We start from the raw sequence: 13,559 nt of genomic DNA, 5'->3' as shown, positions 1-13,559 counted from the left end.
TTTTTAGCATAACAGCTAATTGTAGGCACCTATTTTATCCTCATTTTTAAGTATCAGCTAAATTAATACATCAACATTTTACACATATATTTTTATTCTAAGGCCCCGTCCACACAGAGATGCGTTTAGCTGTATACGCATACATTTAGTACCGTATCAGCGTTTCGTCCACACGGATCCAGCGTTTTGGAATCATGTATCCGATATTTTTTGAAACCGGGTCCCAAAGTGGATAAATCTGAAAATGACAATCTTCCGTTTTCGTGTGTACAGCCAATCCGTATATTTTGCGAAACAGTGATGTCATCACACTACGTCCAGCATGGTGAAAGAGTTAGGGGTTCAACTACGGGCACTGGGCATGTGCACATCAATATTGTATCGTTTAATTACCGTATATGCATTATTGTAAGGGTAGGTTTAGGGTCAGGGTAGGTGTAGGCATTAATAAAACACATCTGTTAAGTAGCAAATGTATTTATTGTTATTTTATTGTGAAATTGTGCCTCACTTCCAACCATTGCTTTACCCCTTCTAGCCATAACTCTTCTTCTCCGTTTTTAGTGTATTTCTGTGGGAGAATTACAGTGCCACACACTGGCCTGGCATCCATACTACATCGTTTTGAGTCGTTTTCATAGCTCTCGTGTGGACGCAAATATTTCTTGAAACGAGGAAAAAAAAGATTGAATACAAAAAGCTCTGGCTTGGTGTGGACAGGACCTAAGATTGTGTAAAAAAAAAAACAACAACAACAAAAAAACATGGGATTCACCAGTTTAGCATACAGACACACTGATGGCTATTATGATGAGAGTGGAACACATCTGATCTCAGTGTGAATGAACTAACATCAAGAAAACAGATCCAAACAGCACATTCTGGCATCAGTAAGAAACACTGTCAAGCGCTGAGCATTGATAAGTACATTCTGTTTTTGAAGCCAAAAGCACAATTTAATTCTATCAACTGACTGCAGACATTTGCCTGCAGTCATTTTGTGAAATGTCAGTTTTGGCTATCTTTCATTTGCATCCTTGGCCCAGAGCAACAGCTGTACATGATCAATATCTGGTCTACTTGTGATTCGGAATAAATCAGGAAAGAACAAGCACTGGCGTGATACCTTGTTCTCCGAGTCAGCCTCCCAATATAGCAGCTCATATTTGATAATGGGGTCCTGGACCGGCCACAGCCAAGTTAGCTGGATCCGTGTATCCAGCTCCGCCTCAGCCTCAAAGCTCGATGGCTGGGCAGGAACTTGAAATCAAACAGATAAGGACATGTTAGTGACAACAGATGCAAGTATTTTCATGATACTGACATGAAATAACACATGCAAAGTAGGGCTGGGTATTCATCATATAATATATCATATAATATATTAGCATATTCCATAAACAGAAGTAATAATTGGATACTGATTCAGCAACCACCCTGAAGGATTCAGCGAGTTTATTCAGATAATTAATCCATCGGAAAGATTCAAATGGTTATCTTTTTGTATTATCCATTAAAAACACATGGCTCAAAAAAGTAACTTGTTCATGATTTGGACTACATTGGTTATGTAGGATTAGATTCAATAAAAAGAATTGGTTCATGTGAATCACTTGTTCACAAATTGGACTACACTGATCGTGCAATATGTTATTGCATGCAACATCATGATTGATTTTCACCCAGCCCTATGTAAAAATACAGATGTATTATTCACTATCCCAAAAAAATCACCTCCTTGCTGGGTCTTGACCTGCAACACATCAGATGGGGGTCCGTCCCCTACAGATGTGAAGCCCAGCACACGTAGACTATAGGTAATGTCGGTGGTCAGGCTTGAGATTGTTGTGAGACGGCTGTCATCTGTGTTATGTTTCTGCCAGGCACTGAGAGGAGCATCCAGCTCAGATGTGTAGTAGATTCGATAGCCTCTAATCTGACCATTAGGTTCCTCTGGTGGTTCCCATTGCACCAACATGGTGCTGGCGCTTAGCATACGTGCCTGGACGTGAAGTGGTGGGGATGAAGGCGCCTGCTCACCTGTCCGCGTCTCAACCGGGTCACTGGGTGGCCCACGGCCGATGTTGTTGACCGCCATCACGCGGAACTCATACTCTGAATAAGGGCTGAGACCACCAATGCTGTAACGTGTGGTGGCAACACCGTCCACTTCTTGGAAGTTGGTGTCCGAGGACTTGGCCCGGTACTGGATAATGTAATAAGACACAGGTTCAGGGTTTCCAGAGTCCCATGTTAGGGTAACGCTTGTAGCTGTGGTTTCCGTCACAATGAGAGATGTAGGAGGCTTTGGGAGAGCTGAGGAGTAGACAATAAGAAAGGAAATTAAATGGATGACAGTTTTTGTAGGCTAAGCTGCCTACACGGTACATTCCTAAAATAGAGAAAGACAGGCAATGTAAGACAGCGAGAGAAAGAAGAAAGGCTTGCGTTCTGGTGATTCACAGAAAGGTAGACCGTGCTGCCTCATCACTGTGTCTTTAAGATTTGTGGCTGGACTCCAGATAAATGTCGGTGACATTCTCCAAGTCCATATTGATTGGTGAAGTGCAAAGTGCAATCAATAGAGGCAGCCACGATGACGAGGACCGAAGTCTGGCAGGGCTTGGCGTTGTCTGGTGGGACCAGCCGCACTGATACAGCTCCAGACATCTGGTCTGGGTAAACACATGCTCAGAATAATCTAAAGCCTTCCATTTTCTCAGAGCCCACAGTAAAAACGCGGGAAGTCCCTAAAGCTCAGTCAACACAGAGCAAGTGTCCATGTTTTTTCTTTGTGTGTATTTGCCAGGCGTACCAAACAGCTGGTCAGAACCTTGGGGTTACAGTTAGAAAATAACTTTTTCTGTTCTCTGGCAACTTATTCAGGGTCTTGGGTAAAATAACACTGTCTACAGAATTCTTAAATCTAAGAAAATCTACAAAATGGACCTTATTTACGTTCCTAATACACATTTTTGGTCTAAAGACGAAAGTACATTTCCCTCAACTGCATTCTGCTTCGGACTGCAAACAGTCCAATTGATATAATTTTTGTCATCAGTAGTCCGTTGATGTACTGGCTCATGTCAATGGAGTGTACTTTTAATGGCTTGCACACTCAACAAGATGCAAGTAGGAGCAGAACGTGGAAAATGAAGCATACCTGGGCTATTCCAGCAAAAGATTCTTTCAAACCAATGAGTATTTTTGTTTTACTCACAAGTAGAGCGGTCATTCGAGGGACTTACCTTTGACAGAAACTTGGGCGGTTGCCTCGATCATCCCAAGGGAAGAGATGGCTACACAGGTGTAGTTGGTCGACTGACGGATGTTGTTGAGCTCCAGGACATTGCGCCCTACAGGCATCTCCTCATCCTTGGTGAGCTCCATCTCCCCAGCCATCCATTTGACGTAGGGCATGGGGGCACCTACTGCCACACAAGTGAGGTTGACACTGCCCCCTGGCATAACCTCGTGATTGGTAGGTGGGATGGAGAAACGGGGTGGTACTCGTCGTACTACCAAAACGAAGAAGAAAAAGTGGTGTGAGATTAATTATGTCAGTCCTAAAAGGACTGCAACATTGTAGTCCTTTTGTCCTTTTAACGTTTTATATACAAGGGAATCTATTGTGATTACTATGTCTCTAGAGTAAATACTAGGACTATGTCACTAACATGAACAAACTAACATGAAGTTGAGCTGACAGGTCAAACAAATTCTCTTCAAAGGCTGGGTTGCCACTTTTTCCATTTGTTAAAGCCTGAAGCTTAACAACTGGAGGCAGGAAGTCAATAATGTGGCTCACACATATGTGCAGAAGAGGGCGATAAACCAATACGTGCCGGGGGAAGGGTGAAGAAGGCATCATAATGGTATTTCTTATAGAGTGAGACATTAAAATTCAAGCCAAAGGGGAGCTTTATTGAATTGTGGATTTGAAGAAAAAATGCCTTGCTGAGGCATTGCAGGATGTAGAGGTTTCTCTGTCAGTTTATCGCCTGGTGGCACTGAGACCCAGGTCTGTTGTTTCTCGGTCCAGCCTGGATTCGGGAACCTGTCTGAGACCTTCTGGGAGATGCATTGTTCACAGGGCTCTCTTTGTGAGCCTCTGATATGCAGATAAACCTGACATTAAAAGAGGTTCCCATGGAGACGAAAAAGAGCCGACTGACACTGTGCAGAGATGGGGAGGAGAGAGGTGAACTACCAATGCGGGGCTGAATGGAATTCAAACCAGCCTTGACATAAACTGACTCGACTGCATGAGGCCAAGCTATTGGTGTACAAGGAACTAATCCATGAGGATCAGCATGACAAAACATCAACACTTTTAAAGGTATTCTGTTATAAATGCAAACACTACAATGCATTTCACACTCTATTATGTAGTACTCAGAATCATAGCTGGTGGTACGATGGCAGTAGATACTAATGCTTAACTATTTACAAGAAGCAGAAACTGGAGATACTCTCTCCTATTCTCCCAAAATAGGAGTATAAAACCACAGAACATTAAACAGACTCTTCCAATTTGTGTTAATGACCCACAGCCTCATGTCTGTCTATGGAAAAATGGCACAAGCAATAATTGGTTTTGCACAGGTCCTCCTGAAATTGGATTCTCGACTATGTTCTCTCATTTTATTTTCAGATAGACACTGCGACCAAGCTTGTTATTTTCCTCATTACGTTTGCATTTTAAAGGCAAAACGATAGACTCTTGAGCATTTTTTTCTTTGAATTAGGCTATGCAAAGTAATTCAAGTCTGCTGTTACAGAGAAATTACAGTAGCAGTAACATGTCTAAGAAATACAAATATTCACTTTATTGATTTCCCTGGAAATGTGAGATACTGACAAACCATGACTATGGAAATGGACATATGGTGACGATGATTCGTAGGATAAGAATGGAAATTGGTTGTGGGTAATACAACAGAAGTGTTTTAATGTCAAAATAAACTGACAATATTTCTATTATAATGTTTCAGGTAATGGGGAGCAGGGTAACAGGTCTATCATGAGCCAAACCATACGTGCATTGTGGAACAAAACAAAACTCTGGATGAACTAGACACTTAAAAACTTTAAGTGTCTTAAATAAAAGAAAAGAGAGAAATTAAATTTAATTAAATATAATTATAGATGATTGTTTGTAAAAATGCTTTACAGATAAAAACTACTTTTAGACTAATTAACAATGAATTGCCATCCCTTTAAGTCCAGGCTCATGCAAGTCACCTGAAACAACACATTCAGCCGGATAACAAAGGTGGGGAGGCGGCATAGCACAGGGAGTGGGATTGATAACAAGGGTCTCTGATTAAAGAGGGATCCAGATTGAGGTCTGCAAGAAGCGGTTAAGAGTGAAAAGAACCAACCTCCTCGAGGGTCTAAGTGATGAGGTGAGAGTTTGACCAGGTGATATGATGGAGATGAAATCGAAAGACAGAGACAAATGTGAGACAAGAGAACAGGAAAAGACATTTGTATAATTTCATGGCGGTTAGAAAATGCAATGGAAAACTGAATGAAAACAGAGACACACACTTGAGTTAGATTTGTATATACTCTACCATATATCATACTATAGATTAACAATGTTAAAGGTAAATACAGGCCTATTATAAGAAAAATGTAAAATAAATGTAAGCAATTTAGCACTGCATGCCTATAGAGAACACATCAAATTGATAAAGGTTAAGTGTAGACAGTAATTTAAGGGAGTAAGTTTGGTTATAGAAAGTGGTTGTCTTTCTCGTTAATAACTTTCCGTGTAACTACATTTAACACAAGACGGACTGTGAATGTCGCCAAAGAAGTTACTCACTTTTAATAAACTGCTATTTAAAGGTTTGGGGTCTGTGCATTTTTTTTAACTAAATTAAATGAATCAAGGATTCATTAAATTTATCAAACGTGACAGTAAAGACAGTAAAGTCGATAAAGATTTATATTTCAAATCCAATTATATTTAAGTCGAGAAATGTTTCCAAATGTACCCAATCAGCACATAATTATTCCTGAAGGATCATGTGAATAAAGACTGGCTTCTGAATATTCAAAAATAATAATAATACATTATATTTAATATATATTAAAATAGAAAACAGTTAAATTAGAATCATATTTCACAACATTACCATTTGTACAATATTTTTGCTGTGTTTTTAAAACAAATCTTAATGATGCCAAACTTTTTGAAATCTTTGCTATATTGAACATATACTAATTTATGCCTCAGAGTAAACTAAATACATAAATAAAACAACTAATTGTGAGATAAACTTTAAAATAAGAAAACGTTTTGGGAGAATTACTTTTGTGGGTTTTTTTAATTTATAGATATAAAGACAATTTGCAAGAATTTGTGTAATAGTGAGATATTAAGTTATTGTAAAGTAACTTTTTTTATACATGTTCTTAGCAGACTTCCACAAAAGCAGTCCAATAATGGGAACAGCACATGATGGCCGACATTAATATTTTCCTAACATATGTTGGGAGGAGTAAAATTACTGCCATACTATACAGACAATTCAGAGTGATTGAACATTATCTGACAGCTGTCTCTGTACGCATGTGAGCATACAGTACATAAGCTATATCTCCAGTGAGGCAGAGAAGGCCACTGAGATCATCTAAAAAAAGCCTTGGGCCATTTTCTGCAACATACTGACACATGAGCGATGATGATGTCAGTTAGAGGCTTGTTAGGACTGCCAATGCAACGCTACAATACAATGACGTGCATTAGCGATATTACAATGCATCTCCTTTAAATATTGAAATAAGTGAAGTGGACTCATTCACACAAGATATAATAAACGGCAGGCATGAAGTGTGCGCCCACTTCACTCTATTTGATTTGTTGTCAGTTTCAGGAGCAAAAGAAAGAGTGTAGACGGTGGTTGACAACTTTTCACTATGGAATAAGCGGCTGACAAATGAGCATTCACATATACAGCCAGTATACATGACTGTGATTCTCCCAGATGATATAGTCCTCTGTCAGATAGATGGACGGAGCGGGAGAATGAGAAAGAGAGACAGTCATAGAGCATTTAGACAGCTCCCAGAAAAGTGCTGAGGACTAGGAAAAGAGAAGCAGCTATTGAATACATAGATCCACTGACAGGCTGGCAGTCTTAGACACCCAACTCATCTAGCGTGAGCAGATAAATGTGCGGGGACGAGAGGCTGAGGAATGGTAGCGGGGCGCTGTGCTGAATGCCCTTGAAGAGAAAAGCATGATTAGCTGTTTTACAGAGACGCTTTGAAAAACAAGAACCCACACCCAAGCTGTGATGGACAGATGGATAAAGGCAACCCATTATGCACCTGTCAACTCTGAGGAAGTTAGTTGTTGGTATAGCTCGAGAAGTTCCTGTTTTTGTTATCATTATTTTTGCTGCGCACGTTACGCTGCATTCTAGTGGAACGTGAGGGCATGTAGACGGATTAAGAAATTATAAATATTCATTCAACTCCATGGGTGATAGAAACTAGGGTATCATATTTAAGAAAATTACGTTTGTATTAAGAAAAGAAAGCTTATTTTTTTTAGGAATAGTAGGATTGTGACAAATTATGCACAAATAAATTTTCAATACACTAGAAATAATGTATATACCATAAATTATGTTTAAATTAGTATTTATAAGCAGTATTTCATCAAGGCAATATATAATTTAAATGCAAAGCATTTCAAAATAAAGAATAAAAAATAATACATAATTTTATCAACAAAAGTATTATACATTTTAAAGTTAATATTTAATAAATAATAATAATAATAAATAATAAAATATCATAAAAGACTGTAAGTTGTTTAATTGGCTAATTATTTAAAATTCACATAACATTTTTGGTACTGCATGAAATGTAAACACTATAATAAGTGTACCATAATGATTCAGGGTAAGACAAAAACACGATTTGGAAAATGGATTTATGTTGTCCATTCTCATTATATAATTTTGTAAATCTTCAGCACAAAAAAAGTTAAGGACAGCAGCTTTAAATAAAGTAAAAATGAAAAACTAAACACTGAGAATAATGGACAAAAAATACATCTGAATGCATAACAGTAATACGAAATAGTCATAACAATGTTTATTTATTATCAAAATAATGTAAAAATTAAAAAAACATCTTAGGGGTCGTTTACACAACACCGTTTTCAAAACTGAAAACGTTTTATGCATTTTGGCTGTTCACTTACACCAGAAAATGCTGAATTTTGAAAACAGGTTTCAAAGTGCAAGTTGAAAAAAAACTACAAAAATGTGAATTTGTGGCAACGGTGATGACATGCGCATGCATGTGAAAGTTGTGAAATACAACGTTTTAAATAATTTTCGCGGATTCGTGTAAACGTGATTCCCTTTCAGTCGGTCACGTTCGACGTACGTCAGAACTGAACCGACGAATGGGATCTTACTTTAGAGACCAATCCTACTTCGAGCATCTAACAACGAGCCAATGAAATTTGGCATGCGATCACGCATTCCACGCTCCGCCCCGCAGCGCGGGTATAAATAGGAAGTGGAATGGTAGATCAGCGCTTTCTACTTCGGAGCCGAACAGTCTTCATTGCTGTTTCTACGAAGAGCTTTCTGACTACGAGTCAAAACCTTCCTGTGAAAGAGTTTGCCAGTGCGGGTGATACGGCGCGTCAGCGAGAGACCGTCACTTCAGTGATAGAGTGTGCAAAGAGCTGTTGGTTCGCTGAGCGTTTCCTTACACACACACATTACAGTTGGTTCGCTGGGCGCTCACACATACACATCACTGAGAGCTCACGCAGGCTTGCACTATCGAACTGCGTGGAGCCGCGGTCATCTCCCTGAGTGCTTCAGCACTAAAAGAGCAACTTCCTTTTCACAAAAGAGCAACACGGTTTGACCCTGCGTCTTTTTCAAGATGTCATTCAAGCCGTGTGTTTCTGGATGCGGTCGATTTCTGTCTCCGCTTGACGGACACGTTCGTTGTCTCTCGTGTCTGGGCGCACAGCACGCTGAGGCTGCGTTCGTGGATGAGACATGTTCCCATTGCGGGAATATGTCCATTGCAGTGTTGCGGTCCCGTCTCCAGTACCTCAGAAGAGGTGGAACGCCATCGTCCATCCCCCGATCTAGTGGTCCTCCAGCTGCAAAGCAGAGGGCTACTACTTTGGCTGATGACCTTGGTGGGGACCTGAGGGTGTCGGTCAGGGTAAACCCGACGGGTCTCACGGCTCCTCGGGCCCCTCCCCCCTCCACTGTACCGGTGGAGCTTCCGGAAGGGCGCGCTGACCTCCCACGCGGAGCGCCAGTCGTCTCTTTTGGGGCTCCGGCGGAGGACCAGATGTCGGTTGCTGCATCGGGGGATGAGCTAATGGGTTCCGAGGATGAAGACTCGGCTGCGTTGCCCCCTTCGGGTGTGACAGCGTTGCCCGAGTCTGACCCGGAACTTACGGCTATGCTTGCCCGGGCCGCCGCAAGTGTCGGGCTTGAGTGGAACCCTCCACCACGTCCCGAACCTTCGCGGCTGGATGATTGGTTTCTCGGGACGGGTCGCGCTGGTTCTCAGCGTCCCGCCCCGGTGCCTTTCTTCCCGGAAGTGCATCAGGAGCTCACGAAGTCCTGGGTAGCGCCGTATAGCGTACGCCAGCGATCGACTGACTCCTCCATCCTCACCACTCTCGATGGTGGTGCAGCTAAGGGTTACGAGAGGATCCCTCCAGTCGAGCGGTCGGTTGCGATGCACCTGTGTCCTAAGACCGCTGCGGACTGGAGGCAGGCCCCGCGTCTCCCCTCCCGGGCGTGTAAGTTCTCGTCCGGCTTGACGGGCAAGGCTTACACAGCCTGCGGAGAAGCTGCATCAGCTTTGCATGCCATGGCGCTCCTGCAGGTCCACCAGGCCAAAGCGCTCATGGAACTGCACGAGGGTGGTTCCGACCAGGCAGTTATGCAGGAACTGCGAGCCGCGACGGACCTCGCCCTCCGGGCGACGAAAGTCACGGCCCGCTCCCTGGGTCGGGCGATGTCCACCTTGGTGGTCCAGGAACGCCACCTGTGGCTGAACCTGACAGACATGCGGGACTCGGACAAGGTTCGGTTTCTAGACGCCCCTGTCTGTCAGGCCGGCCTCTTCGGCGACGCCATCGAGGACTTTGCCCAGCAGTTCTCGGTGGCCAAGAAGCAGACGGAGGCCATCAAAAACATCCTGCCCCGGCGGCCCGCTGCTGCCTCCACCCAGCCGCCCGGGGCAGCCCCCCAGTCTGCTCGTCGCCGAGGGCGTCCTCCAGCGTCCGCCTCCGCCCCTGCTAAGCCCAAGCAGCAGCCTCCACCCGCGAAGCAGGGCGCCGGACGCAAGGGGGCCGCCCAACCCGTCCAAGGGCCCGCCAAGCCTGCCGGCAAGCGCAAGGGGAAGCGGCCCTGAGACGGGCAGCCCAGGGAGAAGAGGAGCTGCTCTGAGGGAGATGATGTCCGCATCCCTCCCACCCCCCCGGAGGAGGACCGGGGGGACTTCACTGGTCACAACATCTCTGCCGCTGGCTCTCCGGAGTCCAGCGGTACCCACATTTTCACAAAAAGAGCAGTTTCCTCTCTCTCTGGGCCCCAAGAGGGTCAGGTTGGCAGTGTGCGACGCCCACGGGCCTTGTCACTCCTTTCCTACCCTCCCGTCGCCAGGGGGCAGCTGTGTGGGCCTCGAGGACGCCCCCGGGCCTTCTCACCCACACACTGCCTCTCTTGTGAGCACTCAGTCAACACTCCGGGCCGCCCACGGGCCTTCCGGGTCGGGGCTGAGTGCTTCACTTCCCTGCCTCCGGGCAGTGGACAGCAGAGTGGGCTCCGAGGACGCCCCCGGGCCTTCTCACCCACTCTCTGTCCAAACCAGGAGTGCTCAGGCAACACTACGGGCCGCCTCCGGGCCTCCCGAGTCGGGCCAGAGTACTCCGCTTCGCTGCCCCACCCCGGGCACGTCTGTGGTGCCGTTGGTCCCGCTTGTACGGTCTCTGGGGGCCTGGCTAGGTCTCCCCAGGCCGTCTCGCTGGCTCATCCGTACCATCAGACTCGGCTACGCGATTCAGTTCGCACGCCGGCCACCCAAGTACAAGGGCATCCTCTTCACCTCCGTGCGAAGCAGCGATGCTCAAGTCTTGCGGTCAGAGATCGAGGTCCTACTGGCGAAGGACGCGATCGAGCCGGTTCCTCCAGCCGATATGAAGACGGGGTTTTACAGCCCCTACTTCATTGTGCCCAAGAAAGGGGGTGGGTTACGGCCAATCCTGGACCTGCGAGTTCTGAATCGGGCCCTGCACAAGCTCCCGTTCAGGATGTTGACGCAGAAACGCATTTTCCAATGCATCCGTCCCCAGGATTGGTTTGCGGCGATCGACCTGAAGGACGCGTACTTCCATGTGTCTATTCTCCCTCGACACAGACCGTTCCTACGCTTTGCGTTCGAGGGGAAAGCATATCAGTACAAGGTCCTGCCCTTCGGGCTGTCCCTGTCGCCCCGCGTCTTTACGAAGGTCGCGGAGGCAGCCATTGTTCCACTCAGAGAACGCGGCGTTCGGATTCTCAACTACCTCGACGATTGGCTGATCCTAGCCCAGTCGAAGGACCAGTTGTGCGAACACAGGGACCTGGTGCTCAGTCACCTCAGCCAGTTGGGCCTTCGGGTCAACCGAGAGAAGAGCAAACTCTGTCCCACACAGAGGATCTCTTATCTCGGTATGGAGCTGGACTCGGTCAACCGGACGGCGCGCCTCACCGAGGAGCGAGTCCAGTCGGTGTTGAACTGCTTGAATATGTTCAAGAGCAGGACAGCGGTCCCACTGAAATTCTTTCAGAGGCTCCTGGGGCATATGGCATCTGCAGCCGCGGTCACGCCGCTCGGATTGCTTCATATGAGACCGCTTCAACGCTGGCTCAATGGCCGAGTCCCGAGGTGGGCGTGGCAGAGCGGTCAGTACCGGGTCCCAGTGACTCCTTACTGCCGCCAAACCTTCAGCCCGTGGTCCAGCACTTCGTTTCTCCGGGCCGGGGTGCCCCTAGAACAAGTGTCCAGGCATGCTGTGCTATTCACGGATGCCTCCACCACAGGCTGGGGGGCCACGTACAACGGGCATGCAGTTGCTGGTCTGTGGACGGGGCCGCAATTGCATTGGCATATCAATTGCCTCGAGTTACTGGCAGTACATCTGGCACTCCGCCGCCTCAAGGGGCCGCTGCGTGGCAAGCATGTACTGGTCCGTACGGACAGCACCACGGCCGTTGCGTACATCAACCGTCAGGGTGGTCTACGCTCCCGTCGTCTGCTCCAACTCGCCCGCCACCTCCTCCTGTGGAGTCAGAAGCAGCTGAGGTCGCTTCGGGCCATTCATGTCCCTGGTGTGCTGAACCAGACAGCCGACGAGCTCTCTCGTCAGCCGACACCTCCGGGAGAGTGGCGACTCCACCCCCAGGCGGTCCAGCTGATATGGGACCAGTTCGGAGCCGCACAGGTCGACCTGTTTGCCTCTCCGGACTCGACCCATTGCCAGTGGTACTATTCCCTGACCGGGGGTACCCTCGGCACAGATGCACTGGCGCACAGCTGGCCCCGGGACCTACGCAAGTATGCGTTTCCCCCAGTGAGCCTTCTTGCACAGACTCTGTGCAAGGTCAGGGAGGACGAGGAGCAGGTCTTGTTAGTTGCGCCGTATTGGCCCAACCGGACCTGGTTCCCAGAACTCACACTCCTCGCGACAGCCCCTCCTTGGCCGATTCCCCTGAGGAAGGACCTTCTTTCTCAGGGACGGGGCACGCTATGGCACCCGCGTCCAGACCTCTGGAATCTTCATGTCTGGTCCCTGGACGGGACGCGGAGGTTCTAGATGGACTACCACAAGCTGTCGTAGATACCATCGCTTCAGCTAGAGCCCCCTCTACGAGGCGCCTCTATGCTCTGAAGTGGAACCTGTTCGTTGAGTGGTGCGCTTCCCGCCGGGAAGACCCCCGAAGGTGTTCGATCAGTGTCGTGCTTTCCTTCCTGCAAGATGGGTTGGAGAGAAGGCTGTCTCCCTCCACCCTCAAGGTATATGCTGCAGCAATAGCAGCGTACCATGATGTAGTAGAAGGTAAGTCCGTGGGGAAGCACGACCTAATCGTCAGGTTCCTCAGAGGTGCGAGGAGACTAAATCCTCCTCGTCCATCCTCGATACCCTCTTGGGACTTAGCTCTAGTGCTCCGAGCACTTCAGAGCCCTCCCTTCGAGCCTTTGGCGTCTTGTGAGCTGAAAATCTTGTCAATGAAGACAGTGCTCCTGACGGCATTGGCCTCGATCAAGAGGGTAGGGGACCTGCATGCACTTTCGGTCAACGAATCGTGCCTAGAGTTCGGGCCAGGTAACTCTCACGTTGTCCTGAGACCCCGGCCCGGATATGTGCCCAAGGTTCCTACCACTCCCTTCCGGGATCAGGTGGTGAACCTGCAAGCGCTGCCTTCGGAGGAGGCAGACCCAGCCCTGGCTTTGCTGTGTCCGGTCCGCGCTCTTCGCGCTTACGTTGACCGGACCCAAAGCCT

General features: G+C 46.9%; 1 protein-coding gene across 9 annotated transcripts in view; it reads right to left on the bottom strand.

Moving 5' to 3' along the window:
* ptprfb (protein tyrosine phosphatase receptor type Fb) overlaps positions 1–13,559 on the bottom strand; it is a 262,848-nt gene that overhangs the window by 83,080 nt on the left and 166,209 nt on the right. For all 9 annotated transcript variants that reach the window (XM_067454042.1, XM_067454046.1, XM_067454045.1 and 6 more), the window contains 3 exons: positions 3,249–3,518; positions 1,735–2,316; positions 1,127–1,260 (listed from right to left, as the gene is read on the bottom strand). In XM_067454042.1, coding sequence (XP_067310143.1) covers positions 1,127–1,260; positions 1,735–2,316; positions 3,249–3,518 — 986 coding nt within the window. The remainder of the gene's footprint in view (positions 1–1,126; positions 1,261–1,734; positions 2,317–3,248; positions 3,519–13,559) is intronic.

Source organism: Pseudorasbora parva, chromosome 9 (assembly GCF_024679245.1).
Source record: "Pseudorasbora parva isolate DD20220531a chromosome 9, ASM2467924v1, whole genome shotgun sequence".
Taxonomy (NCBI): domain Eukaryota; kingdom Metazoa; phylum Chordata; class Actinopteri; order Cypriniformes; family Gobionidae; genus Pseudorasbora; species Pseudorasbora parva.
This window is presented reverse-complemented; position numbering and strand designations above follow the sequence as displayed.